This window comes from Acanthopagrus latus, chromosome 9 (genome assembly GCF_904848185.1).
Source record: "Acanthopagrus latus isolate v.2019 chromosome 9, fAcaLat1.1, whole genome shotgun sequence".
Lineage (NCBI taxonomy): Eukaryota > Metazoa > Chordata > Actinopteri > Spariformes > Sparidae > Acanthopagrus > Acanthopagrus latus.
The window spans coordinates 7,815,309-7,843,179 of record NC_051047.1 but is presented as its reverse complement, the minus strand read 5'-3'; the positions used below and the strand labels follow the sequence as shown (position 1 = coordinate 7,843,179).

The 27,871-nt window shown below is 41.3% G+C and overlaps 2 protein-coding genes across 7 annotated transcripts in view; both read left to right on the top strand.

Moving 5' to 3' along the window:
- Positions 1-13,607, top strand: part of znf385b (zinc finger protein 385B) — a 54,003-nt gene extending 40,396 nt beyond the window's left edge. For 2 of the 3 annotated variants that reach the window (XM_037108605.1, XM_037108604.1), the window contains exons 5-11: positions 2,195-2,331; positions 2,474-2,584; positions 5,398-5,560; positions 5,712-6,056; positions 6,289-6,473; positions 7,579-7,674; positions 7,946-13,607. In XM_037108605.1, the coding sequence (XP_036964500.1) occupies positions 2,195-2,331; positions 2,474-2,584; positions 5,398-5,560; positions 5,712-6,056; positions 6,289-6,473; positions 7,579-7,674; positions 7,946-8,206 (1,298 nt within the window). In that variant the 3' untranslated portion in view covers positions 8,207-13,607. The remainder of the gene's footprint in view (positions 1-2,194; positions 2,332-2,473; positions 2,585-5,397; positions 5,561-5,711; positions 6,057-6,288; positions 6,474-7,578; positions 7,675-7,945) is intronic. The other variant, XM_037108606.1, reaches the window with a different exon arrangement.
- A 1,147-nt stretch (positions 13,608-14,754) lies between these two features.
- LOC119026450 (solute carrier family 22 member 4-like) lies at positions 14,755-27,133 on the top strand. 4 transcript variants are annotated; one of them, XM_037110850.1, is made up of 12 exons: positions 14,755-15,035; positions 17,596-17,805; positions 19,341-19,553; positions 21,007-21,110; positions 21,391-21,545; positions 22,024-22,195; positions 22,524-22,650; positions 22,731-22,831; positions 22,973-23,187; positions 24,694-24,876; positions 25,458-25,593; positions 26,327-27,133. In XM_037110850.1, exons 2-12 carry the CDS (start codon positions 17,596-17,598, stop codon positions 26,418-26,420), a joined length of 1,710 nt encoding a protein of 569 aa, XP_036966745.1. In that variant the 5' UTR covers positions 14,755-15,035; the 3' UTR covers positions 26,421-27,133. The 4 variants fall into 4 exon arrangements, with proteins under 4 accessions (XP_036966745.1, XP_036966748.1, XP_036966746.1 ...); XM_037110853.1 differs by lacking the exon at positions 17,596-17,805 and having other exon boundaries at positions 14,755-15,245; positions 19,344-19,553; XM_037110851.1 differs by lacking the exon at positions 17,596-17,805 and having other exon boundaries at positions 14,755-15,245.
- The last annotated feature ends 738 nt before the right edge of the window (positions 27,134-27,871 follow it).

Sequence of the window (27,871 nt, the reverse complement as noted above, 5' to 3'; positions counted from 1 at the left end):
AGGTTATAAGGCATTTAGATTAAATTAGAATAGGTTATGCAACATTTAAATTGGGTGAGGATGTGTTTCAAGATATTTAGATATTTAGGTTAGGTTAGAATGGTGTGTAAGACATTTAAACTGGGTTTAGATTGGTCACTGTATAAGACATTCAGATTGGGTTGTTGGGCTACGACTGGTAATAAGACATTTATATGTTTAGGATAGATTAAGAATTTTTAAAGTGGGTAAGGGCTGGTCAAAAGACATTTTAACTGGGTTAGGATGGAATATATGACATTAAAATTGGTAAGGATGGCCAGTAAGTCATTTAGAATGGGTATGGGAATGGGAATAGTTAGTTATGGTATATCAGAACCTTTTACATCTAATTGTAGTGTGTTTAGAATTGTTTGTATGATATAAGAAACTTACAGTGATTTAGAATAATTATTTATGTTTTAATGTGTTATTTTGTACTTAGAATCTGTCACAAGTGGTGACAGGTCATTTACAATAGATAGTGGGTTAATGAATGATTGCTATGGGCTCTAGAACAATTAAATGGGCGGGAATGGGTTATATTTTACTTTGAAAGGATTGCAATGGGTTATAGTACATTTACAATGATTGAATTTTAAAACATTTAGAATTGATCTGATTGGTTTATAATGTATTGAAAATAGAATAGAATGGGTTCACCTCAGTTAAATTGGACAGATGGACCAAAACAGCAAGACCAAAACTTCTCCTTCTCCTTCTCCTCTTCGTCTTCCTCCTCCACCTTCTCATCCTCCTCCTCTGTCAGGGCTGATTCAGTTGTTCCCAGTGTTTCCACCCACACTCCGTTATGAAAGTATTCACTGCAGGGCTTCTACAGGCTATAAGAGTAAACGGACAGAAACCAATACGCTTATTCTAAATCAGACCTACTCTCTGTGTATACTGTGTGTGTGTCTATGTAACACCTCCTGTGTAACTGGGAACAAACTCAGCAGGAAGCAAGTTTAAATTTGGATTCTCACTTCAGGGGCAGCACCTTCAATGGCCCACCTTTGAACATATGATCGACAGAAATGTATTGAGTAGATATGACTCTGGCTTTTAAATATGTATAGTAGGTAAAAGTTTGATTTCCTCTTTGATAGACACTCACACACCATTTTTCCTTTCCTTTCCTTACTTTACTTCATGTGTGGTGTGATGTGTATGACCCTTGATTTAGTCACCTTGGGTCCCACTGTAAGTGCTCAGTTAAAGGCACATCTAATTACTCTCTGCACCCTTAAATGGAGATGAGGAAAAAACCCAGAGCAACTCTTACCGGCCCATTTGGCAACTGGACACGCGGTGGATACATTAGATGAGCGCTCATTCACCTTTTCTTCCTTTTTTTTCCCTCCTGTATCATTTCCTCTATCTGCCTCTAGCTGCTGCATCTGCCATATGTTCTTTATCATGCTGCTGTACAGCTGATCAGCTGCTCAGGTCTCCAGGTTGGAATGACATGAATATCAGAGTGAGACGGATTTCGTCTCTTTGTTCTTCCAGAGGTTTGCCAAGAAGCATCTGTATCACTCAGCAATATCTTTGTTTAAGTTCACGATAGTGGACGAGCTTGAGATACCTTGACTGAGCTGCTTACATTAACACCAATGGGTACAGATCCAGCAATTTATCTGAAACCTTAATGAATTGCTTTTTTCTGACATCAAAGCCTCAGTATATTTCATCCTATCTCTGATCTCAGCAATTCATTCATTACTCAGTAATTCACATAGCGTTCCTGCTCAAACCTTAGCAGAATAGTCAAAATGAGTGTGTCTTCAAAGGTAGGTTTTTGATCATACAAATGTCTCTGGTTTGCTGTCCCCCCTGCCAAACCAACATTTAAATGCAATACTTCCAAAGATTGAGTGGATATAACGTATGTTCTGTTAGAAAAGAAGATGAAAGTGAAGTGGTGCAGTCTGTAGAAATGTTATATTCATGTTAATGTTATGTTTATATAGTGGTTCTGCCTGTAGCATTTACATTTTGAAATTTGCTTGAAGTGGCAATGTGTTGAGCCATTTTGAAAGGACGTCACTTACTTAGTTTGACATTGAACGGACTGCCAATGACCTTGAGTGATGACCCTTCGAGTAAAGAGTTCCTTCAAATCAATCAGATTTCATAATTCGATCATTCAAACTCTCTGTCTCTCTGTTTCCAGGAAGTGGGTGTAGCGCAGTGGGTCGGGCGTTGCCAGGGCTCATAGGCGCCACTGGTCCCTCAACGATGATGAAACCATTCCTGTCATTTCCTGTCGAGACAACATCACCAGTTGGACTTTTCCCGAACTTCAACACGGTATGACAGGGTGTCGTAGCTGCCGGCAGCGCAGACCGACTGTGATAAAGAAAAATGTCACTCTGTCAGCATCAATCTGTCATCACTGTTCAGACGATCTTGAGCAGCATGCTGACCTCTGACCTCTGTCTGACTCCTGCAGATGGACCCGGTGCAAAAGGCCGTCATCAACCACACCTTTGGTGTTACCTTGGTACCCAAGAAGAAACAGGTCATCTCATGTAATGTCTGCCAGCTGAGGTTCAACTCTGATGTGAGTATCTATGTTTGTTTTTCTATGTGTGTGTGGGTGTGTGTAGTTTTAACTTGATGTGATTGTTCATCCTCTTCAAGACGGTTTGATTATGTTTTTCTCCTGGGATCAACCTCCATCTACAGTATGGACCTTCCACTATCCAACAGCTCCAAAGATTGCTCCAACATTTGAATGTCTTTGTTTTATTTTCACATTCTGCACCTGCTCAATAAATAAGATACAGCATGCGAATCAGACAGCCTTGAAAATGTTTAAAGGTCAGTTTAATAGAGCTAGACTAGTTTGCCATTTGAGAAGAAGACCGAGAAGGAGATTTCCCAAAAATTCTGAATTTACTTTATTATTCGCAAACGTTGCATGTTAGCTAGCAAGCTAGAATGTCAACAACATTAGGTTTCATTAGCAAGCAATGTCAGTAACATATAACTTACTAGCTAATATGAGCATAGCAAGACCTTATACTTGCATTGCAGGCGTGCCAGGATCTGAGAAAGTTTTTTATGCAGAAAATGGCTAAGTTTCTTTTTTTGCTACTTACTTTACTTTTCTCAACTCTTACTTTTGCTAAGCTAGGCTGGCAGTTTTATCCCCTGGAACAAGTTGTTGCTAAGCTAGGCTAAATACACGCTGGGCCTCCCTATAAATGCAGAGACTAAACTGACTGACGTTGGTGTTGCCCTCTTATTTTAAGCAGCTTTCCTAAGAACATGAATACAGATTTTACCTGCGGAGAACCACTACTAAAAATATTTTTCGTATGATTTTTTATGCAGACTGGGTGATCGCGTGCTTTGCAAGGCTTGTTTGTTAGTCTGCTTTTGTGTGTTCCTCCAGGTGTTCCTAGCAGCAATAATAGCTGGTATATAATTATGTGTAACCTATACCTGTCCATATCAACACAGTGCTGTGCAAATGACACTCAGCTCATTCATCTAATGACTGCTGAGAGGTAACAAGCTGCCTAGTCAGTGACATGTCAATCAGACATGACTAATGTATAAGGGCTGGTAAAATTATTCATGAGTTAACATGAAAACAGGAATCACTGTTGAGGACAGGAGGGCAGCAAGAGAAGGCAACATTTTCTCAGTCTAATAAGCTGAATAAAAGTTGAGTCATGGAGCTTCCAGACAGCCACACGAGGACACTGTTAACCTGGAGGTTTGTTACAGTGAACTGACACACTGTTACTCTGGGCTTGGTACATCTATTATGATGGTAATAGTAACAGATTATCCTATCATAATAATAGGATGATCTGAACAGTTAATACGCTGCATCACAATTCAGGCTGCATATTTGTAATTTATATATATATATATATATATATATATATATATATATATATATATATATATATATATATATATATATATATATATATATATATATATATATATATCCCAACACAAGGACGCTCAAATTTCTGTGGTTGATGTACATGCCAAATGACTCAGTATACCTAAGACCACATGTCAGCTTGGCTTTAGCATGTCATATATATCTACATATCTTATCTGGGTGAAGTCACAAATGTAAATGAAGGTGTGAATGCACACAGAGTGGATTGATTGAATCGGTGGTGACTGGAGGCGATGTGGGTCATGGCAGAGAAAGGATTAATAGTAATGGCTTTGGTCAGGCTGAAGAGGTCCGTGTGAGGAGGTCAGAGTGCTTCCACAGCTCAGACACAGCAGAAAACAGACAGTACAGGGCTACTGTGTGTGTTGGCAGTGTAGTGAACAAAACCAATGAAGCCGACCAATTACAGGTGCACTACGGCAGGATACATAATAATGGGAGTCTGTCTTCTTGAGCTGTATGATTGCGCCCTCTGCGGTATAAACAGAACAAAATAATGACAAAGAGTGAGAATACAATGCATTTATACTGAATTACTGATGAGTTTTAAAGGTGGTATGTTGGTAGATAAAGTCAAAGTCCCATGGCAGTATCACAACATTTATTTATTGTGATATTGTGAAATTTGGTATATCATTACATCCATAAATGACAGCAAAGACTACAGTTAACATTGGGAAGATATAGAACTAATAACAGAAGAGAGTGTGGGTAGATATCACTGATTCTGACTACTATGATATATAAACTATATATGGTATATAAAACACACTGTTGTGATCACTGTAGTTTATGTGTCATTCAAATGAGTTTACCTTGTCTAAAGTTGATAAAGAGTTCTCATTTTGAAGGAGAATCCATTTACACATTCAACTTTGTTTACAAGTGTTTAGGAGTAATACATGAGAAAAAACATTGTGAAGCCTTTGTGGCTTTGACGTTGTGTGAAATCTGATAAATGTCTTCAAGAGATGTCACTTGAGTCAGCCTCAGCTGGTGCTAAAGACTAGTCTGAAGTCTGAATATGGAGAGAAATCTCTTGAGTTAGATAGAAGTGAGTTTAGCAGACCTCTGTAGTGTTCTCCTCATCTCTGCTTAAGGCTAGCAGCTTGAAGTTCCATTTGCTGCTACTAGGATAAAAGACCAACTCTCAAACGTAATCGCTTGTATTCGAGCTGAATTCTTGGTGATAGGCACCAGTTATTGACAAGGCGGAAAAATGAATTAAAAAAAGAGAGAAAAGTTATTGTAACAGTCAGTGAGTCTTACAGTAACTGCTCTGATAGCAAACTCAAGGAATATGTTAACAGTTTTAAAGACTGATAAAAACAATCCCTCCATGAGAATCTCAGGATCTCGTCTCAAGTGAAATCAGCACTTCAGTTCTGCCAGAAAAAAGTGCAGATAGAAAAATGAAACTTCTGTCTCTTTGTTTGTCTCTTTTCCAGTCTCAGGCAGAAGCTCATTACAGAGGCAGCCGTCACGCCAAGAAGCTCAAGTCTCAGGAGAACAAGGCCAAGCCCAAGCTGTCCATCTCTGCAGAGACCAATGGGGGCAGCACAAGTCCCGCCCATCCTGCCTCAGTCAGCAGCAGCACCAGTCAGCACACAGGTAGGTTTTATTTACTACTAACACTGATCTGAGCGCTGTCACTGATGATGTTCTCATTCAGGGCTGTTTGTGCTCACTTAGGTTTGTTTTCATGTCTTCCTCCTCTTTTTTCTTCTCCCCCTCTTCTTCCTCTTCCTCATACTCCCTCCAGAACACTTACCCAGCCTCATTGAGTCCTCCCCTCCTCTGAAACCCCTCCTCCTCCCCTCCTCCTCCTCCCCTCTCTCCTCCTCTCCCTCCTCTAGCAGAGCAGGGAGTGAGCCTCCCCCCTCCAGTCCCCCCTCTGCTCTCCCTGCCCCGGGCCTCCTCTCTTCCTCCTCTTCCTCCTCTTCCAAAGCCTCTCCTCCACCCGCTCCTCCTGCTCCCTCCCAGGCCTCCTCCCAGGATGCTCCTCTCTCGGCGGAGTCAGAGGAGGAGAAGGCGAAGAAGCTGCTGTACTGCTCCTTGTGTAAAGTCGCCGTCAACTCTCTGTCTCAGCTGGAGGCTCATAATGCAGGTTAGGAGGGCTGAGGTGATGATTAAAAGGACAGATCTGCTGGGTGGCATAAGAAGATGTATTTAAAATAGTTTAAAGTCCATCCTGAGACAGTGGAGAACTGTGAGTAGGTTGCCCATGGTAGTGTATATGGAGTCCTCAGCAGCTGTCTGTGGCCCTCTGGGATCTATAGCTGCAACACAATGGAACACTGACAGATTGATTTATAAAGTTGGTTTCTGGGTGTTCGTAGGGTCAAAGCACAAGACGATGCTGGAGGCTCGGAGCGGCGCCGGGCCTATCAAGGCCTACCCTCGACCTGGAGCCAAGCTGAAGAACGGCACCACCTCTACTCTCAAGGGCTCCGGCCTGCAGAACAAAACCTTCCACTGCCAGATCTGCGACGTCCACGTCAACTCTGAGATCCAGCTGAAACAGGTACAAACACAGCGGGCACAGACAGGATAGCCTAAATTCAAGAGGAGGTGGCTGGTTGTGACCAGACTCCCCAGTTTCACGTGAGAACCAAAATATTTTAAAGTTTCACTTGAAATGCAGCTTTTGATTTTTATTTGATTTTTTTTTAAATTGTACTCTATAAGCTGATGTTTCAACAGCATTAATGTTTCCATAACAATTTGCATTAACTCTTTAGGTGATTTGAAATTATTTTAACTAACTTTATCTATTTCCCTTTAGGCAAAGAATATTTTTTCTCTGTCTCTCTTGCTAATACAAATTTGCTCAGTTGTACTCAATATGTTTAATACAGCATTGCCAAAGCAGGTTGTATAGGTCCATCGTATAGTAAAAGTATACTAATTAAAAAATAAAGAAAAACACGATTTCACCTGATTCCTCCATGCTGGCACACTGTCTCATGGTAACGGGCATAGTGGGACCTTCAACAGAATGGAGCCATGTTATGTAAATAGAAACAGCTGTTAAAAAAAAAAAAAGGGTTACATATGAGATATAAGCCCAGTCTGAAATCACTCCCTCGTCACTGCTCTCTTTACATATATTCTCTTTTGCGTCAGCATTGCAGGCTGTGCATGCTTCTATAGAATTGTTGGATGACTTGCTGTTTATGTAACATATTGGAATTATAAATATACTGTATAGTGGATACAACACTAGAATAAAATGCTGGACAGTGAGTAGCATTCACTACATAGTGAATAGGAAGTGATATAGGACGTAGTCACAGTTTTACTAGTGGATGTGATGATAATGCGAGAAGAGTAGAAAAATTTAGATCTAAAAAAAAGAGGTGATAGATTCCCCACAGGCTATGATGTGCTCATATTTTGCTGCTTCTCAGTCAACAAGTAATTATTGAATTTTGTTTTAGACTTTGGGTCTGCTGAGTACTTTGTACTTCATTTTCATTTTAACAAAAAAACTGTAAGCTTGCTCTGTTACTCCCCTTTTTCTGCCTTTCCTTGATTTCCAACACTCAGTCAGATGAGTTACAGGCTCCTCTGTCCTTAGCTTAGTTAGCAGTGTGTCATTGTGTTTGTTGTCATTGCTGTTGTTGCAGCACATCTCCAGCAGGAGGCACAAGGACAGAGTGGCTGGAAAACCCAGCAAACCCAAATACAGCCCTTATAACAAACAGCAGCGCAGCTCCCTCACCGTGAGTATCCCCCTGCTGCTCCCTCTCACATTTATATTCAAATGGATTTGTCTTTATTGACATGAATCAGCATTAACACTATTGCTCTGATCAATGAATGCATCAACATGATAGATATTATGCATTCCTGAATTGATTAATTTACTGTTTCATAACTCTCATCCTTGTTGTCTTTCTTTACCTCCACTCTTCATCTCCTGCTGTTCCCTTTCCTCTCTGCTCTCCACTTCTTCCCTCTCATGTCTCACCTCACTGTTTCCTCTCTCCTCAGAAGGAGCTGGCGAAGCCCTCCCTCTCTCCCTCCTTCCTCTCTACTCCCTTCGCTCCTCCGCCCACCTCCTCCATCTCGCTCCCTCCCTGCTCTCTCCCCTCTTCCCCCCTGCTCTCTACCACCTCCACGCCCCTCACTCCTGCCATTTCTCTGCATCCTCGCCCTCCAGCCTCCTCGCCCCTTTTCACTGCCTCCTTCCTGCGTCCGGCTCCTGGACCAATCAGAACGAGCCAGGGATCGATTCTCTTCACACCCTACTGATGGCAGTGTCAGCGGCGGGGAGTCTAACTGGTGACCTTTGACCTCAGTCCTCCACTTTGTTGGAGCTGTGGGGGGCAGAAGAGTCCAGAAGAAACAGCTCTGCCATCGTGGCTGCAGGGATTCAAAACCCGACTGAGGCTTTGAAAAAAGAGACGAGAGAACAGGACCTCCTCTTCCTCCTTTTGTCTGGATCAGACCACTCAGTTCCTGGAAAACCTGGGATTTTTCTAATATCTGGTCATGGAAAAGTCCTCGAGAAACAGAAAGCAATAAGTGGTCCAGAAAAAATCTGAAAGCAGCTATTTTGTCCTCCACATTTGTCATTTTGATTCAAGTGATTCAAAGCATCCAACTAAAAGAAGAATAAGTGTTCAACTTGTGCATGAAACCAGAGAAAATACTAACAGGTCTCTTTTCTTTGACTTTTTTTTTTTACCAAAAAGAACCCCAAAGTACCTCGTCATTACTGACAAATTACTCTTTGTGGCAGCCTGAATCTACTGATAATAAAGCTCTTTTTAATATATTTGTTTGACTGAATTATCATGAACAAAATCCGGATTATAAAGGTCTCAACCAGATACCTGAACGTGCTCCTGCTTAAAATACTGATGAGTCAACATGAAGGAGACATCCCGGTGCCAGAACATTTGCAGCCCTTTGATGCAGCTGGAATCAGAGCTCGGCTTCAGGTCCGGTCGTCAGAGTTTGGAGGGGGCTGGTTCTGTCACAGCACAGTTCCTGCTCCTCCTCTTGCTGGAGGAGCTAACCAGCACAAACCTGATGTCGGAGAACTCGGCAGACGTCCTCCGCCATGAACAAATACTACTGCAGACGTCTTCAGGTCAACACTGGACTGTTCTCCTTTAGAGCTCCCTGTGCTCATGTTCAGTTTGTTCCTTGCATACAGCGTCTCGAGCAAACAAGCTGCACAGTGGAAAAAATTAAAAGTTAAAGGCTGACTGTGTTTTCTATATATTTGCTATTTAAAACAGATGAGCAGAAGGCAACATGCGACCCTCTTGCACAGGGGAATCAAATCCTCCAAAAACATCTAATTCCAGTGAAAAAGAGTAATTCCTACACAAACTTTTCTTCTCTGCATTAAAAAAAAAAAAAAAGGCCGATGTTACGATCACAAAGACCTTACTCAAGACACAACACTCTCAAAGTCACATACTGCTTAAAGGATAGCTCCACTAATCTTACACATTAAAGTGTGTACTAATGCATTTGTGAAATAAGCAGTAAAAATCCTCTTTTCAGCCCCAGAGGAAGCTGCATGTAATCTAATATATTGCCTCCAGTGATGTCACTCAGTGCCTAAGATGCATTGTGGGTAATATAAGCGGCAGGTTTTTAAAAGGGAGAACAGTGTGTGGATTGAGAGGGATGATGTCCCTGGTTCTGTGGCACTGGTTTTGATCATTTGTTTGTGAACTGCCCATCATGACTCCAACAGTGTTGTAGGAGTTGCAGTGCAGATCAGTGGCCTGCTGTTCAAAACCTGGCCACTGCATCACCACAGTGCAGCTTAGCCACTGGGTGACATCACTGGAGGCACTTTAACAGATTACATCTGTATTTTCATAAAACAGCTACCCACTGTAGGTTTAAGCAAATGTTATTGAAATGGGAGGAAAAAGTGCTTTTGGTGGGAGATATTTTCAGTTTGACTTCCAAAGGAAATTGTTTTGATGATCTGTTTCAACCGTTGGCGTGTTTTCAACCTGATCGTCTGACTGCTCGTGTTTTAGGTCAGGGTGGTTAATTCCGGACATTTGTTGCTCATTCTAGACCTCCCGCTGACTCAACTTGTTATATGTTTGGAACCTGAATTTATGACTCCATTAACCCCTCCTCCTCATATCTGATGTCCACACTTCTGCCTGCACCTGTTGTCTCCACTGCCGGTGTGTTAGAGACTCATTCTGTACTTGGGACTGGGTTACTTCCCGCTTTTACAGTGAAAATGGACTTTTTCTCTTGACTGATGCCTGCTATGAACATCTGGTGGTCAGCTGTTTTTTGTTTGAGTCAACCCTCCTGCAGTAACAGAGTCTGACCAGAACTGCCTGGAGTTTAAAGCATCTGAGCAGAACGCTTAGGGTTCTTGGACTGTAACTCACAAAAAGAGTCGGAGAAACTTTTTAAGGCTTTGAAAAACATCACTGGACCTTTCTTGCAAAAACCTGCAACAGCAAAGGAACGTTTTCCTTGAATAAGCTTGTTCACTTTCCATGAGTAAAAGAAAAGTGTGAGTGTGTGTGTGTGTGAGTGTGTGTGTGTGGTTGCTTTTTCTGTGTTTTAATTTTAATTTGTTTCACAGTGTATGCTGTAAATATATACCTGAAACTTTTTCATGACTTTCAAACAGCCCCATTATATGACTGTCGATCCAACTTACTGGCCCAGAGACAGATGTCTCATATTGACATAAGATGCCACCCTCAGGATAAATGTCACACTAAGCAAGGCTCTGAGAATAGCTCAACAAATAGCGTGTAATGTGTGACTGAATAATCTCTAAACATACAGTGATAAGAGCTCTATCCTGAGCTTTTAACTGCATCTCCTCATCAGCGAATTTTATGGCTCAGGTTTTGTCACACATCTCACATGTTAAGCCTAATAACAGGTGGTCATATATGATGATAAGAAGCTCGGTCCTTGTCCAAAGATGAACTCTCGACCCTGACAACTGTCCCCACTGTTCCCTCTTCAGCCATCCACCGACTCCTACGCTTTGGCCATTGACGTCTTTCTGGTCCCAGCTTAAGTTCATTGAGTTCACCGTTCATTCAGTGAGTATGCGATGTGGTTTAGGCTTTCAAAAACATACGAGCATACGTGGACCCTTGACTTGGTGTTATTTTTTCTCACAATCTGATGATGGGTCAGGAGCTAATTTCCTATCTCAATATCATTGAACACTAGAGCTTCTATGGGGCATCAGCAAGCCTTTCAGCTGTTTGTCTGGTGCTCTCAACCAGCTAACAGATGTCATTGCAATAGAATATTAGGTTTAATTGGCATTTGTATATCTCCGTGCAATGCGAACAGAATGACGGATGTTTGATGGTCTTGAAAAAGGGCTTCAGAGAACCAGGAGAAACCATAGAAAAATCCACACAAACTCACCAATTAATTCATTCAACATTTATTTCAAATTTAAAGAATCATTTAGGGCGTACCCTCATTTAGTCGTCTTCCATGGTGACGTAAGAGGACTGTCTTTTAGTCTTCCAGAGTCTGAAGGTTGTTCTCTGATTAGCTGTCAACAATGTGAACCAAATAGATTTTCGGCTAAGCTCTTCAATACAAGGAGCAGTTGTAAGATGTGGCCAGAATTTCTCATTTAAAACAAACTAACACTATCAACACAAAGTACAGAAACAACATTCTTGACATTCTACATCTTAAAAGTATTGGATGGACAAATAATATGGACAAGAGAAGCGAATGCAATGAGTGATAACGTTTGAAATGACCATATAGGCAAAAAATGTAAAAAATGTGGTTTAAACGGAGGAGATACTTACTGTTTTTTATATTTGCTCGTTTTCGTTTTGTTGTGAATGACCTTTAAAAAAAAACTGCAAAGAAAAGTCAGTGATTCTACTGTTTTTGTAAATACGAGAACATACGCCGCTATACTTAGATACAGTACAAAGCTGTTTTGTTTTTTTTTAAACTTAAATGTACAGAACATTTACAGGCTGCACAAAAGTTAATAGTTCTCAAGCAATAATCTCCAGTGTAGATATTTGGTGTTTCGCACTACAAATTCTTCATTTAAACATTTGTGGTTTGAAACTCCCACTCTCACTTTGGTCACCTACAGCAGAAATGAGTAACGTCACGCTGAAGTTAAGCCAATGAAAACACATTTGCCCTTGAACACATTTAGTGACACTGTGTGGACGGACTTTGAATGCTAAATTAAAGAAATCTAAAATAATAATACAAGCAGGAGTACTAAGTAAACCTCTCGTTTGGCTGATTTCATCATCATTTAATTGTGAAAGTGATTTTTCTCCTGGCGTTGTTTTCTATGGTTTCACGTGGTCAGTATTCTCCTGTCTGTCTTCCTGCCTCCTCCTGAATAACTTGAATCATCTCGGTCTTCCAATAATGATCAAACAAACAAACAAACAGGTTTAAGGACGTTGTGTGTGTGTGTGTTTGTGTTTATCTATGCAGTATTTGGTCATACAGTGCAGTAACTCTATATTTCATCAACATGTAACTGTAAAAAAAAAGATGAAAAAAGTGTCAAATCCATGTTGATGAAGCTGATTAACCACCGCTAAGACTGAGCTGTTCGATTTGAACTTCCTGTCTGTCCGATGATGTCACCATGATGCAATAATGTACAGATCAGCTGCTGCTTTTCTATCTCCGCTTCGCTTCCTTATCGGCAATACAGAGGCCTGAGAATCTGGGTACTGGGGCCGGGTTGCAATACTGGAATGAGACAAACAAGGACGTTTAAACTGAATTGTTGTTTATCGATGATTTGATGCAAACTAGTCAATTTTTGTTCAAACCGTTGCAATGTTTCTGTTGAAAACTGACATTGTGAGCGCGTGTGCGAGTATGTGTGTGTATACTTTCTCCATGTTTGAAATGAACCTCTGCCGTCTGATTGCTTCCAAAATAAAAGCAAATTTTCCATCAAACCAGAAGACATTGCAAACCGTGAACATTTTCAGCGTTTAAAGGAGCAGTTCACCCAAACTGCTGCACACAGAGACCTGGCGTCACACAGGGGATCGATCGATACAAAGCGTGCACAGCGGGCAACATCACGGGGGAGAGACATTCTGCAGTGTGTTCTGCAGTTCTGCTGTGATCATTTGTTAATTAAGCTTATTTAAAGCAGTTTAGTTTAACAGTTTGAGATGCACATAGAGTCTCCACCCTCTCCCAGAATGTAACACTCCCTTCAGTCTCTTCATCCTGGCTCCAGGCCTGTGCACAGTAGATGCCACGCTGCACCCGACAGTTGTCTTTAAAACATCTGGTACATTCAAGTTAATTGTTAACTGCAGATAGTTTAGTTGCAAAGTTATTTGTTGAGGTGTCAGAGATGATCTTGGATGGACACAGGGTGAATTGATACATTGGATAGCCAAGATGTTCAGAATTGAAAGTAGATATTTCCTTTTGATCAGAGCCGAGAACAGCAGTATTCAAGAAGCAACGCTTCCTGCTTCAGAGACCCTGAGCCCGCTCCTGCGTGTAAAGCATTTATTCTCTGGGCTTGTTGTTTTATTTTTTATGATGACAATTATAATGATGCACATATGCAAAAGGTAAACTTTTCAGGTTGAGATTATTTCTCTCCTCATCATTTCATTTCTGTAACTTTGTTTTATTTGTTTTAATTAAAAAACTGCGAAACGTCCAACATCAGTCTTCCATTATTTACAAAAAAGATAATCGCTTGTCGAACTTCTTTATTGATCGGAGAACTGGTGAATACAGGTCATCACCGACTGCTTTGTTGAATCCTTTGTCTCAGTTATTTCATGATCAGATCAACCACTGCTTCATTCAAGCCAACAAGAATACATTAAATAACTTGATATTACCATTTCGAGAGACAGCCTTGAGATGTCAGCACGTGAGAAAATTCAAATATGAGGGGAATTATTGGTTGGTGGTTTTGGCGATGGGTGGGCAAAATGGGAATAACTTACATGCAAATACTTGCTTCCAGTCACAGCATCCCCTAGCGCAGGCAAGAAATAAAATGTTTTGAAACAATGGCGTCCTCCTAGGCTGACGGGGCAGTGTGGCGGATATGAATGATTCGCAGTTAAACAGGAACTTGCTGTAACTCGACTGTGCAGGGTTGAATTTGCAACAGTCCCACCATGAAGACATTTAGATGTCAATGTTTGCTTACAATCACAGCGCTAGTGGCAACAGGAAATGACATGTTGATCTGCTTCTATGTGAATTTTGGACCAATTTGGACAGAAAATCCTCAACACCTTGCTGACGGTATGAAGTGAAGCTTGTGAGTTCTTATTGGACGCTGATGCAGCTGTAAGGCATTATTCACCATCAAACAGGAAGTGGTTATAACTTGTGTTTAAATGGTGCATTCTTTCCCAAATTTCACATTGCTGATCAGGTCCCCACCTATATTACTATACAGGAGGCACAGTCACTGCACCACCTACTGGCTACAGGAACTAAGCCAGTTGTGACAATCATTCTTTTATTTACCTTCATTTTCATGGTGCACTCTACTCTTGATATCCTCTCGCCTATATGATATAATTAGTGAGTGTTCGCTAGCATCTAGCGGACATGGTCACACTGACAAATTTACACTGTGATCAATTCAAACTGTATGTTTTCAGAGCTTGAGTTTACTCTCAAACCTCACCAGGCCAATTTAGTCCAAATCGTCAAGTTTACCTTTAAAAGGGACACTGTGTTTCTTCCTGCCCTCCTCTCTGGCCATTTCTGATAAGAAGGGTTGTTTTTTTTCGCAACATGAAGAGTTGTAACAAGTTGTTGCAGTATGGGCACAGACTTGGCGGAGGGTGAGCTCATTTGACTTGCCTGGCATAAAGGAGCCCCGGACAGATCCTACATAGAGAATCTGACCCTGCTGAGTTTGGACAGTATATGTATTTAGAGAGATTAAACATTTGTACTTAGTGCAGGACGTATAGGTGGGAGAATTTAAGTTGTAGTCATTGTACTCCTAGTAACCCATAATGAAGGTTTTTGTTCTATTGTAGTGAAGCAGGTGGAAGGAAAAATAAGCTAGAATAGAACGGAACACAGTAGAATAGAGTCCAGTAAAATGCAGGACTACGAGGTGTCGGTGGCGTTCCTGGGGACCTGGGGCCCGTTCCAGAGGAGAGTCTTCTTCCTGCTCTGTGTCACCTGCGTTCCATCTGGATATCAAACCCTGTCTGTGATTTTCCTGCTGGCCAGTCCCTCACACCACTGCCACATCCCAGCCTACAGCAACCTGAGCCAGGACTGGATCCAGGCGAGCATCCCCACACAGGTCAGTATTAGAGGTATACTTATTCAGAATTTTCCTTAAGATTTTATATGAGTCAATCATATAAAAATAATATCCCTCAATCACCACTTATGGCCTCCTAGGTGTGTAGCATGTCTATCTGCAGAGACCTTGCTAATTTGTCTTGTTGTTTTGCTGTGTTCATGATGTTTGTGGGCATCATGGAAGCGTTTTTATGGAGAAAATTTGGTGTCTAATGACTACTGCAGAGTCACTAGACACCAGAATGAACGTAGATTATGACCTTTCCTGTTGAAGTCAAAAGCCAGATGTTTGCGGGATTCAAGTCAAGTGTAAAGGGGGTATTAAAGGGTTATGCCACCAGTTTACATACATCAAAGTGTATTGACAGATCTTGGGGATTGCAGCGTATGTCAAAAAAGTAGTAAAAAACCTTTTTGGGCTATGAATAAATTTTTCACCTTTCATCGATGCTGTTGGAATGTTGCTCATTGAAACACTATATCTAGCCCCTAAAGCACATGTCGTTGAAATCTGTCACACTAAAGCTGGTTTGACCTAAAAACATGTGGACAATGGAAAAGATAAATATGAAGAATAGCTGCAGAAAATGAAACTGAAACATCCGACAAACTACAGACACTACGATCTCCCCCTCAACAGAAAGTGTTGACTCCCTGACAGATTTACGATAAGACAGTGATGTGTTCACTAAACACTTTGAAAACATGTTACACACACAGCCTTGAGAGGATAACACAGTGAGCTGTGATGGGAAACTGCTCCCTCTCATCCTCCTTTTTCTAGTTATTCACAATCTGCAGACTGTGTTTCTAAGAACTGGCGAGGGACACGTCAGGCATTTGACCAAAGGTTTATATAAGAAGCTCAAAGTTAGAGTTTTCCTTTATATTTTTGTGTACCAGCAAAAGTCTTTGCACACAGCTTTAGGATCATCTGAAGTAAAAGAAAAGCCCTTAGTCATAGCCTGGCCTGAACAAACCGGTTCTGCTGCTGGGACTTCGAGCTGTATTGACCTTAGGGAGAAAACTGGACTGCACTGGAAGCTTTTAGCTTGTTTGATCATTTACAGGACATACTGTTTCTTTTCCTGTTCTGTGGCACTAAATTATGAAAAAGTTAAAAACTGACAGCGTCTCTTACATAAGGAAAGTGTAAGCATGAATAACTTTCTCCAAATCTGCAAATGAAAGGAAATCACTTTACAGTATTTTACAGTTTTTTATGTTGTGTGCACACGATCTGAAAAAAGGATTTGACTGATCCTTAAATCTCCTTTAAAACTCAATCAATTCAAGTCAGTAGAGTTCATGAGAGTTATATGGCAATACATGTTGTGTTGGGAATAATTCTTCTTGTTATATTTCTGTAGGAGTTTTGCGTTGAAGCCCACTCCACAGTTTTGAGCGCGTTCAGCTCCAGGTTGTTCTGACCTTGTCAGCTCGTCAACCCATCGGTGCCAAAAAAATAGTTATTTTGTCTGGGCTTAAGCCCTACTTCTGACAATTAACCGCAGGGTTGCGCGTTGGTGTAGGAGACATTCCATGGCCTGTTTGTGTGAACTAACTAACTCCAGGAGATTCCAGAAGATGAAAACACTTTTCCAGCCACCATTGAAAAACAGAAGAAAAAAACAGAATGGTTACTGTCTGGGATGAGGCAGACGACCGCTGTGGTGTCTTCAAACTTCAGGAGCTAAACAGATGGGACAGTTGAGCTGATGTCTTGTATTTCCCATGTGATACATTTGAAGACCACATATGAAATGTGAAACGTTTGTCTCATGTGATAAACATAAACACAGTTTTTTTTAGTAACAACTTTTTAAATCATGCTGTGTTTTTTCAGAGCTTTGGTTTTGTCTCAACATCTCACCAGGACATTTTGTTGAATATAGTGTCAACAATCAGTAACCTTTTTAAAGGACACAATGTTTATCCCTGCCCTGTTCTTTGTCCATTTCTGACCTCATGAGGAGTTGTGACATGGAGGAGGAGGAAAGGTCAATCTCTGTTGTCTTGCTGGGGATAAAGGAGGTGTGAAGCCCCACAGAGATCCTGCAGAGAGAGGCTTGGCATTGCTGCAACAGGAGTATAAACGGCATTTGTATACAGAGAGACTAAATACATCTACTTATTGCAGTTTTTATAGTTGGGAGGATTGTATCTGTAGTTGTATTTAGAGGAACAGAAGTTATTGGTACGTATTGGTGTAATATACATGTTGTTCTTTAATACTATTGTAATAACAGTAACATATGTTAGCCACACTAAATAGATTGAGGAATCGACTGTAAGTGTAAAGTACAACAAAACGTTGAATAAGATAAAGTAGAATAGAGTCCAGTAAAATGCAGGACTACGAGGTGTCGGTGGCGTTCCTGGGGACCTGGGGCCCGTTCCAGAGGAGAGTCTTCTTCCTGCTCTGTGTCACCTGCGTTCCATTCGGATATCAAACCCTGTCTGTGATTTTCCTGCTGGCCAGTCCCTCACACCACTGCCACATCCCAGCCTACAGCAACCTGAGCCAGGACTGGATCCAGGCGAGCATCCCCACACAGGTCAGAGCCAGCTGGATTTGGATCCAGGCCCGTACCTTTTTATTTGTTTTTTAACAAAATCCCCCCAAAATGTTAACCGTTGAATTGACTTTTTTACAAGAAAAATAAAAGGTGTCCTGTGAAGGACAGCAACACTACCACTAGAATAAGAGAGAGACTGCTGATGGTGAAGAATCCACAGAAGATGTCCAGCTGACCTTGCAGTTCCCCTCAGCTCTATGGAGTGTTTTACTTTCTTTCAGCTGTTTTGGTTTTAACAGAAACTTAACAGATTTTTCAATTAAGTTTTTGATTCATATCAGCCACCAAAAGATCGGTAATTATTGTTATGCCACACTCCAGCCTCAGTATAAACAGTTTAATAGTCTTCACTGTGGTGAATAAAGGTAATACGAGTGTAAAATTGGCGATAATCATGTGAGGTGCAAGATGATTCTCTGTTTACTTACTTAAGTCGTGAATGTGATCCTGCTTTCTCTTAAGGTAATAACTGATTATAATGGTGCAGAATTATGGTGTCTTGTGTTTCTTTTGTAACTCGTAACTGGTTTATGAATTCGTAATTCGTAAACCATCAGACAATCAGAATAAATGTTGACCTGAATATTTATTGTATTTACACTGGTGTTATTGGCTTGATAGTTAATTGTGAATCTTTTATTTTGGAAAACATTTGAACAGTTCTTTAGCTTTCTGCTAGTTGTCAAAGAACGACTGATCACTCTTTTCTCTATTCTTTTCTTTTCTTTGTGAAATAACCCTGAGAAGAATGATAGGATTAGGATCTGGATCTGATTCTAACTTATGTTGCACCAATACAATTTCATTTTTAATATGTGGACTGGGTTTAAGCTTCGCAGCACTAAATGACTCTTATTGCCCGACCAAATGTCTGTAAATATCACATGGTGTGGCAACATATCCCCTCTGCTTTGAACTCTCTACTTTGAATTTAACCTCTGTATGAAATGTGTTGGGGTAAATAAGGTTGTCTCGCCTTGAATGCTACACTTAATAATCTCACTGTTCACATATATGGAGCTGGATTTAGTGCAGACTGTAAAATTTGGGCCCAGTGATAAAAAAGTGGAGCTTTCACCAAGTGTAACTTGGTCCACTTTGTTGATACCAAACAGCCGCTGAAAAGAATCGGGTCATTCAGAAATCACTTTAATTCACTCTATTTTCTCATTCCCATCTCGTTAAATAATGATGCTCTGTGTTTCCCAACTCGTCAAACACTGATGCTTTGGAATGGCACCGACCTGTCCCATAATCCCAAAGCATCAGTTTTTGATGTTACAGTATGATCTAACTAATAACTATATTAGTTAATATTAGTTAATAAAAGGACTCCCCTACAGTTTGCAGCATCAGTTGAACTGTCACTGTCACTTTTAAACTGTCTTTCAAGTACAATTACAGAACCTCAGATTGAAGAAATCTAAATCCCCGTCATTTGCCCTGGGTGCATGATGGTGCCATTCAGCACAAGCTTGAATAAATGATTGAAAAAATTAATCATTTGTGGTCAGCAGGTGGCAGAGCAGCCAGAGAGGAGCAGTTGTAGCCGGTACATGCTGGACCAGGTGCAAAATCTGTCTACACTTGGAAGTCTGGAATTGGTCCACAACCTGTCCGCACTTGGATCGATTCCAGAGATCCTCCTCTCCAGTCTGAAGCAGGAGGGCTGTAAAGATGGATGGAACTACAGTACCGAGTACTACCATTCCACTGTAGTGACTGAGGTACACCCCCACTGTCACTGTTTACACTACATCATGTTAAATACAAATTTAGACTCGTCTGAACAGTTTCTGATGTAAAACATTAAGCGGAGGGACCTCATTTCAACAGGAAGCTCACATGAGAAACTGGAAATGACTGGATTGAGGTCTCCTGCATCTGTGATCTCACTCTGTGATGTAATGCCACAATTTATGTTGAGCAAGAGCTGCAGCAACTGAAATTGTGTCTTTAACTTTATTTCTGATTCTCCAACAAAGGGTGAAATAATCAGCTCTGTCCTGCAGTGTCTTGTCATCTTTTCTATGTACTGTCATGGGGTAAAATGTTCTATCATTTCCCCTCAGTTTAGAATTATAGCACATAGTGGACCTCTGCAGGTTGAGAAGTGAGAGTGAAGTTAACGCCACTTTTCATCCCAAAAGTTAAATATAAAACAAAGGCTGTGCTCTCCTGGAGTCGCTCTAGCTCTCTGTCCCAATGCACTTCTCGTAGTTTGAAAACGTTTTGAGCTGAATGTGGGTCTACAGTCCGAAAATGTCAGGAACTGCAGAAAGTCTTCACACATGGAGTTTGAGTCATAGGGAAAAGACAGTCAAGAAAACAAGGAGTGCTCAAAAATCATGAAAACTTGGCAGTGAGGCACAGACCGAGGGGATCACAACAATCCCACCCCCCAACACACTGTGATGTATGTACTAGTAATCCTTTGAGGCATTAGGTCCGTTTCCATTTGTAAGGCATATTGTCCCTGCCTAAGCAAACTTTTGGCACAAGAACAGCTCAGGAGGACAAAACAGTCTTGAGGCTAGCTGAACCTGATTGATCTGGCTTGGAGGCACTGGAGGACTCAGTGGTGGACTCAGCGCCCGAGAAGGTTCAGGGCAGCAGGGCACCACAGCACTGGGTTCACTGGAGTTCCACGCTGGAGGACCAGGCAGGAGTCTCATTTGTCATCATGTAGGAGGGCCATTTCAGCATTCAAGTAATAGAAGTCAGCGATATTATGTCGGCATTTATTCTGACAATGTTCCATTATTAACTTAATAATACAAAAATGCAAACATTATTACTTTTAAAAAATGCAAACAGAAGCTTACCTCTACCTCCGAATGCTGATGGACTGAGCTCAGGGGAAGAAACCAGTCAGCTCAAGCAGGAAACTTGAGTTCAGAAACTTGGGCAGAAGACTGAGAAGAACAAACTGACTCAGGATGATGGTACAAGTGCAAGAAAAGAAAAATCAAGCAACGACAGACCGGGTGGAAGGAATACACCGAGGGGCCCGACTGCTGCTAACCAGGGGAGCCGTCTTTTGGGGGGGCTTATTGTCAATGTTTTCCAACTCATGCCGGATTTGTCATATTATTCCAGGTTTCATGCTTTGTATTTCAATGTCTATGTGTCTTTTGGGAATGTCTGCTGTAGAATTTCAATGTGTCCCTTGTCTTCCAGTTTAACCTGGTGTGCAGCGACCAGTGGAAACAGCCTCTGACCTCTCTCGTCTTCTTTCTCGGAGGGCTGAGCGGATGCTTCATCTCCGGACGGATCTCCGACCGGTACTTTTAATTTTCAGTTCAAACTAGCCCCACCTCTCAGCTACTATGGAGTTATCGGAGGTAGAATGTTTAGCCAAAGTATGGTCGATAGTAAACCTTAACCATGTACATACCCTGCACATTCAAAAACACAAAGTTCTCCTGGCTTGCTGTTAACATGGATGACCATCATGCGACCAGGCACCAACAGTATCTTCCTACTTCAGTGTCTATCCACTTACCATAACACAGTATGTTGCTGTTGTGTCTGACACCTTTCTCTTGTATTTGTGTACCTCAGGTTTGGCAGGAAGCCCGTACTGTTTGGCTCTGTTGCTCTTGTAAGTGTCTTCAGCGGCGCCCAGGCCTTCGCTCCTTCCTGGCCGGTCTTTACCGCGCTCTACTTCATGATTGGCCTGGGCCAGCTCTCCGGCTACGTAGCTGTGTTTGTATTAGGTATGTGTTTCTCGTTTTGATCATGCTGTAACAGCTGACTTTCATCCTCCACTCCGCTGGTCGTGAACAATAGCGCTGTTGTTCTGTTGTTGACCTCAGTGGAGTCTCGCTGGAGGACGGAATAAAAAACTGTCCGTACCCATGACACATGTGAAATCGCTCTTCTGTATGTTTTGGCTTTGCATAGACAGCCAGTGTGTTTTACCCCTGAGGAGAATCTTGTATTGTTTACAGGCTAAAGAGATTTTCTTAATAAGGCTGGAGAATGATTGTCAGCTTGTTAACCTTCCACTAATTTGGATGATGTAAGTGATTGTCGTTTGATTGTACAGTTGTCAACCTTTCACTATGTTGGATGATGTATTAATACTTAAAGAGCTGTCTTAGCTGTACTGTATATTTGTTCAATAGTCTGACAACAGAAACAGGTCCATGAGGACGCTTCATTTAACACAGATTTATTTTTATTTTTGCACAGGTTCGGAGACCCTGACCGGTTCGACCAGAGTTTTCTTTTCTAACCTGGCCTTGCCTTTTGTCTACGTGTTTGCTATTATGCTGCTGCCTGCTACTGCCTACCTGGTCAGGGAATGGAGATATCTGTCACTGATCATGGCTGTGCCAGGCCTGGCCTGTATCCCTCTCTGGTGGTGAGACGATCTCAGGACCCTCAAGATATATCTTCGTATTGTGTTACGTTATCATTCAGGAATTTATGAAATGATGCCTCTCGCTTGTCACCTGATTTCGAAAGAAACTACTTTAGAACACATTCAGTCAGACAAAAGCATAAAAAATAGTATAGTAATAGTAAAAAAAACTTAATAATAACAATAATAATAATATAATAAATAATTATTGAGTATATAATGCACAGATGAATGAAGCAGACTGATCTAGAGTCCTCCCCATTTCCACCAAAATAATGTTTAACTGTTACAACTGACACATTTTTGTGTTTGTCTGTCTGTCCACCAGGCTGGTTCCAGAGTCTTCACGTTGGTTGGTGTCTCGTGGCCGTTTGCAGGATGCAGAAACCCTGCTGAGGTCAGCAGCTCTGGAGAATCAAGTGGAAGCTCCACGTGTCATCTTCCTCTCAAGCAATGTAAGTAACCTCTAACCTCAGCCTTGATCCTCGCACTAAATGAGAGCGGCTGTTGTGATGCAGCGTCTGTCGCTCCCCAGGTTGAAAGAGCAACAAGCGAGAAGGATGAGTCCCTCAGCTTCCTGGACCTGCTGAGGACCGCAAACATTCGATACATCACACTTATGCTGTGGCTCATCTGGTGAGTTCAAATACCTTTACACCACAGTTTCCCCTGCAATTCAGGAACTTCCGTCTTTCTAGTGTGGCACGGCCCTTGTTGTGGCCAGGTGGCAGCTAACATGACTGTACAGTTTAATCTTTGCTCCCTCCTTATTCACAGGTTTTCTTGCGGCATAAACTATTTTGGACTGTCATTCAACATGTCTATTCTCTCTGGCAACCCCTACCTAAACTACTTCCTGATGACAGTCGTTGAGCTCCCAGCGTACGCTGCCAGCTGGCTGGCGGCACGCAGTTTTCCTCGTCGCCTGTCGTTTATCAGCCTCGCCCTGCTGGGGGCACTAGCTCTGCTCCTCATCCAGATAACTCTGCATGGTAAGACAAACTAGCTGCACATCACTGTTTTGTCTCTTTATGCTTGAGTAAAAAGATCCATCTTACTGAAAGAAATGTTGAGACAGTCAATCAGTTTCAACAATATCGATTTTTCAGTGACTTGAGCTATGCCTGACAAGGAACATATGCAGTTTACAGAGAGAACGGTTGCAGATTCACCATCGAAATCGAAGGAGGACAGAGATGCTTCTTATTACAACTCAGTGATTGTAGATGTCAGTTGTAGTGAGCTAGCACTTAAGCAAAGCTAACTCCTTGGGTTGGCAGAAAACTCTGTCTCCAGCTGACAGATCTGTCCTTGTAAACAGTTTAGGTTTACATATGATGTAATCAAAATGTGTCCATCCTCATAAAACATTTGCAAAGTGTTTTTTTTTTTTAAAGTATTTTCAATCTGGCATAGTTGACATTATTGTTAACTTTGCAGTCGTCCTTTTCCCCTCTTTTGAAGGCGCCCTGCTGGATTGTTATGGTGTTAGCACCATCTGCTGATTCGGTGGAGTAATGTGAAACCCTCAGCGGGACTGTGTTCTCACCATAGACTGTACTGTATGTAGTGTAACATAGTGTTATAGTGGACAGAGCCTTCAGCTGAAAAGTTAAGGCAATGTGGAAGTGCCTTTAACCTGCCTTCTTTGTCTGGGGCGACTCCACTGGTTCCAAAAAGAAGACAAATGGTATTTAAGCTTGTACAAAAATAAGCCTACTTCTCACTTCACTTATTGTCAGTAAACGGTTTTTTAATGAGTTTATGATCTCAGTCACTTGTTTCTATTCTTCACCATAAAAGCAGTGGGTGACATTAGAGTGGCTGTACAAAAACATATCTGCACACACAGTTCTCAAGTAAGATTGATTTTTCACTTTTACAACAATAAAAGTCTTTGAACAAATGTATTTGGCAAATGTTATAGTATCCAAGGAACACATTTGGCTGGAGTTTCTTGAGTGGAAATCTGCCAGAACCAATGAATGTGCAGGACAGAGCAAATGATGTTTCCCTGAACCAGTAGCATCTCGGCTCTGTCACCGGGGATGTCAGTCCTGAACAGGGATTTTACTTGCAGTCCCAGAAGATGATGTAGTTAGCTATTGCTCTTGAACTTTAAAATGAACACTAGCATCCTACTGTAAATTATGTTCAGGCATGCTAGTGGCTGCAGTTTATGTAAGAGAAGATAAACACACTGAAGAATCTATTCCTTGCAATTATATTTGGGTGATTTTGAAAAGACTAACATCAAGACGCCACCCTCCACACTCTTTCTGTGCAAAATGCCTCTTTTATTTCTGCCCCATGCACACCACACATGTTGAGGGATACAAAACTTGACAGGCCTGCAGTGCCAAGTCATGGCATGATTGGCAGCAGTTATTCAGGGAAGGGTTTTTGTGAACAGTGAATTGCTTCGTCGAGAGTTTTCAGTGCTTCCAAAATGCTTTGTGTCTCCCATCACTAGCTTAAAGCCCTACTCCTGCCTGCAGGTCATCCAGCTTTCACCCTGTCACTGGTGCTGCTGAGCAAATTTGGTATCGTGGCCAGCACTGGGCTGTTGTACGTATTCACCGGTGAGCTGTTTCCCACAGTCATCAGGAACACAGCAATGTCATCTTCTGCCATGTTCTCCAGAGTGGGGTCCTCTGTTTCTTCATACCTGCTGCAGCTGGGTGAGATCTTTTACTTTACACATCATACTGCAGACATTGGGTGTAAAACACCTTTAGTTTCTTATGATCAACATGGTTTGTTCTAACCAGTTGTGTTCTTGTTGGAGGGCCACTTCAGAGTACAAGTACTGCAAGAAAGCGCAACATTTCTGAAATTTTAGTTTTTGTATTTCCATTATTAAGACAATAATACACAAGGAGAGAGTTTTACACATTTTACTTTTAGCGCAGAGAAATTTAGGAGAGTTTAATGGCGCACAATTGGTTGCCAAGGCAAAAATTCCTATTTGTCAATTCTTAGGATATAAACTCAGTGATAATAGGGACCCTGATAATGTTGATAGGGGAAAAGGAATTGTTACCTCACTGAGAAACTGAAGGTCTACATCCTGTCACCTGCGGCTCCTCCATTCTCGTTCATTACTCCCACAGACTTCTAGATGTATTTAAAATCGAGCTGCTGTCTACAATATGCCAAAAATGGCATCTGTTTTACTCTGTAGAGGCATTTTTGGCAGGACCCCTGAAGTATGTCACGCTTCAGGAGGCAGATCTGATTTGCGGTCTGGTTTTGTCTCCAGCTGTATTGAGTGAGTTCCTGCCGTGGATCATCGTGGGTTCTCTGTCACTCTTCAGTGTTCTGCTCTGCCTCTTCCTGCCTGAGACCCTCAGACAGCCGCTGCCCGACACCATCCAGCAGATGGGGCTCGTACAATGGTCAGTCACATGTGTGTGTGTGTGTGTGTGTATTAAGGGTGTTCAGTACATGTATGAGCAATTTTTTATTAACCAAACTCAGTACAGTAAGTTCAGTTTAAATTTTTGGTTGCTGAGAGCAGTGTTGACAGCTGATTATCAATATCTTAGTGAAAGCTTATTAATAGGCATCTTAAGTCACAAAAACAATAATAATGTGTTTACTCTATCATAAATATTAGGATGCTAAGCTATTAGCCTTACGTGCAATGCTTGAGCATGAGGATGCTGAGGATGGCCGTCCACTCAGTATGAACAGTGGTTCATAAAATAAAGGACATTTAAGCGGTGAATCATTTAACATGTGAACAAACTATGTAGTCTACAAAACTGTACAACTCTTTAAAGTGAAACTGCAACCAAGGCTTTTTTTGTGAGTGTAGAGTGAGAGAAAAGTAATACATTAAACATATGCTGATGAAGGTGCTCATCCAGGTCATGGCAATTGTGAGAGCTGAATCGTAGGCAGCTGGACGTGTTGAGAGGTGCACCGTCTTCAAGAAACTCAAACACGTCCAGTTGCCTTCAGTACAGCACTTACAGTATTAAATATAGTTTCAAAACATGAATGAAAGACAAGTATACCAAATGAAAAAATATAGAACAAGATGTTATGTACACTTGACAATAGGATTAATAAAACTACAGTGTGGTTGGAGCCTGAATGATGCAGCTCTTTTCATCTTACCTCCAGGTTCAGGTGGCCACGGGCCTCCACGCCACTTCCAAACAAATCAGCGAAAGACCAGATTTCTGCACCCGAGATCATCTGTACAACTCATCTATAAGACTCCTGACGGACAACAAAGTGAAAAAACAAACTATGGACGACTTAAACGCTGCCTTAAAGAACACAATTTATTATCCCAAAATGGGATTTTATTTTATTTCGACAGGATTGTGTTGTTGTTAATGGCTTCAGAGAACTCCCAGAGGACCTGTGGATCCTCCAATGATGCATTCACTGACACCCTAGGAATAGTCACAACCGCTTATTGCATTTCCATTTAGCGTGAAAAAAAAGATCTGTTGCAAATTTTTGCTAACAGATATGGACTCGTATGAAGGCTGTGTTTTTTCATTATAACTGAAGGAGAAACTGAAGTCAGTGTAGCTTTTAAAGGGCCTTTTAAAATCACACAGCACTTTACTTCGCTTGCTGTAGGTGTAGTTTACTGGGTTTCCTCCCATGGATTAAAAAGAATGGATGTTAGAGAAGATAAAAATGACATTCCAATCAGTCTCGGCATGCATATGATGAATATGATGGATATGAAAAAAAAAATGTAATGTAAAATATGAGTGGAAGGAGAGAAATCATTAACCAATTTTCTGTACAGTCTTCATTAGAGCATTTTTTTAACTACTGTAGCAGCAGGAGCAATGCTAAATTGTAAGACTCAGAGTTGGCAATACAGACATTTTTTTTTGTTATGTATATAAATAATGTATTGTTCATTTTCTTCCAATACAAGGAATAAAAATATCAATGTGTACATAATGACGTGGTGATTTCTTTAAATCGATTCCTGCAAGTTGATTCTGATGGTGATTTGTTGTTTGTTGACTTGTTTTCAAACCTGACTGTCGGATTTTGCAGTTTCTGAGGGCACATGAATGCATCAGTGGTCTGAACTGAACAGGGCGTGGCTTGTCTGCATGTTGCTCCGCCACAGCATTCAGGACTTTTTTTTGTAAAATATGTAGGAGTATTTTTTTTTTTTTTTCAAGAACTTCAAATACATACAATTCATACAAGTTCAAAATTCCAAACCATTCTCAGGACTCCAGCTCTGTGAGGGTTTTTTTTTGTTGTATTTTGTTTTGTTTTGACCGCACAAGGGGATGGGGTCTCTAAAGTAAAAGTAAAATTTTTGTTGTTGTTTGTTTCTTAAAAACAAATTTAAAGATAGAACTTAAACATGTATTCTCCAAAGCAATCTTTGAACATGTAGCATATTTTGACAGAAAAAGTAAAGTACTTGAAATCACAGGTGAGGAGCTGTCAGTCTGGGGGGAGGCTGGACAGTGTTGACCAGTCCATAGCTCTATTACGGACATACTGGACATATTCATTAGCCAGTTGGCTAAATTGGCTGCTGGTACTCTTGATTAAAGGTGCTGGCTGGTACAGCTATAGGCCTATTCCTTCTTTCCACTTTCCATAATATACAATGGTGGGACAACAATTCCCAGGGTTGGTTGCCAGAATATTGGTGAATCCTATAGGATTCACTCC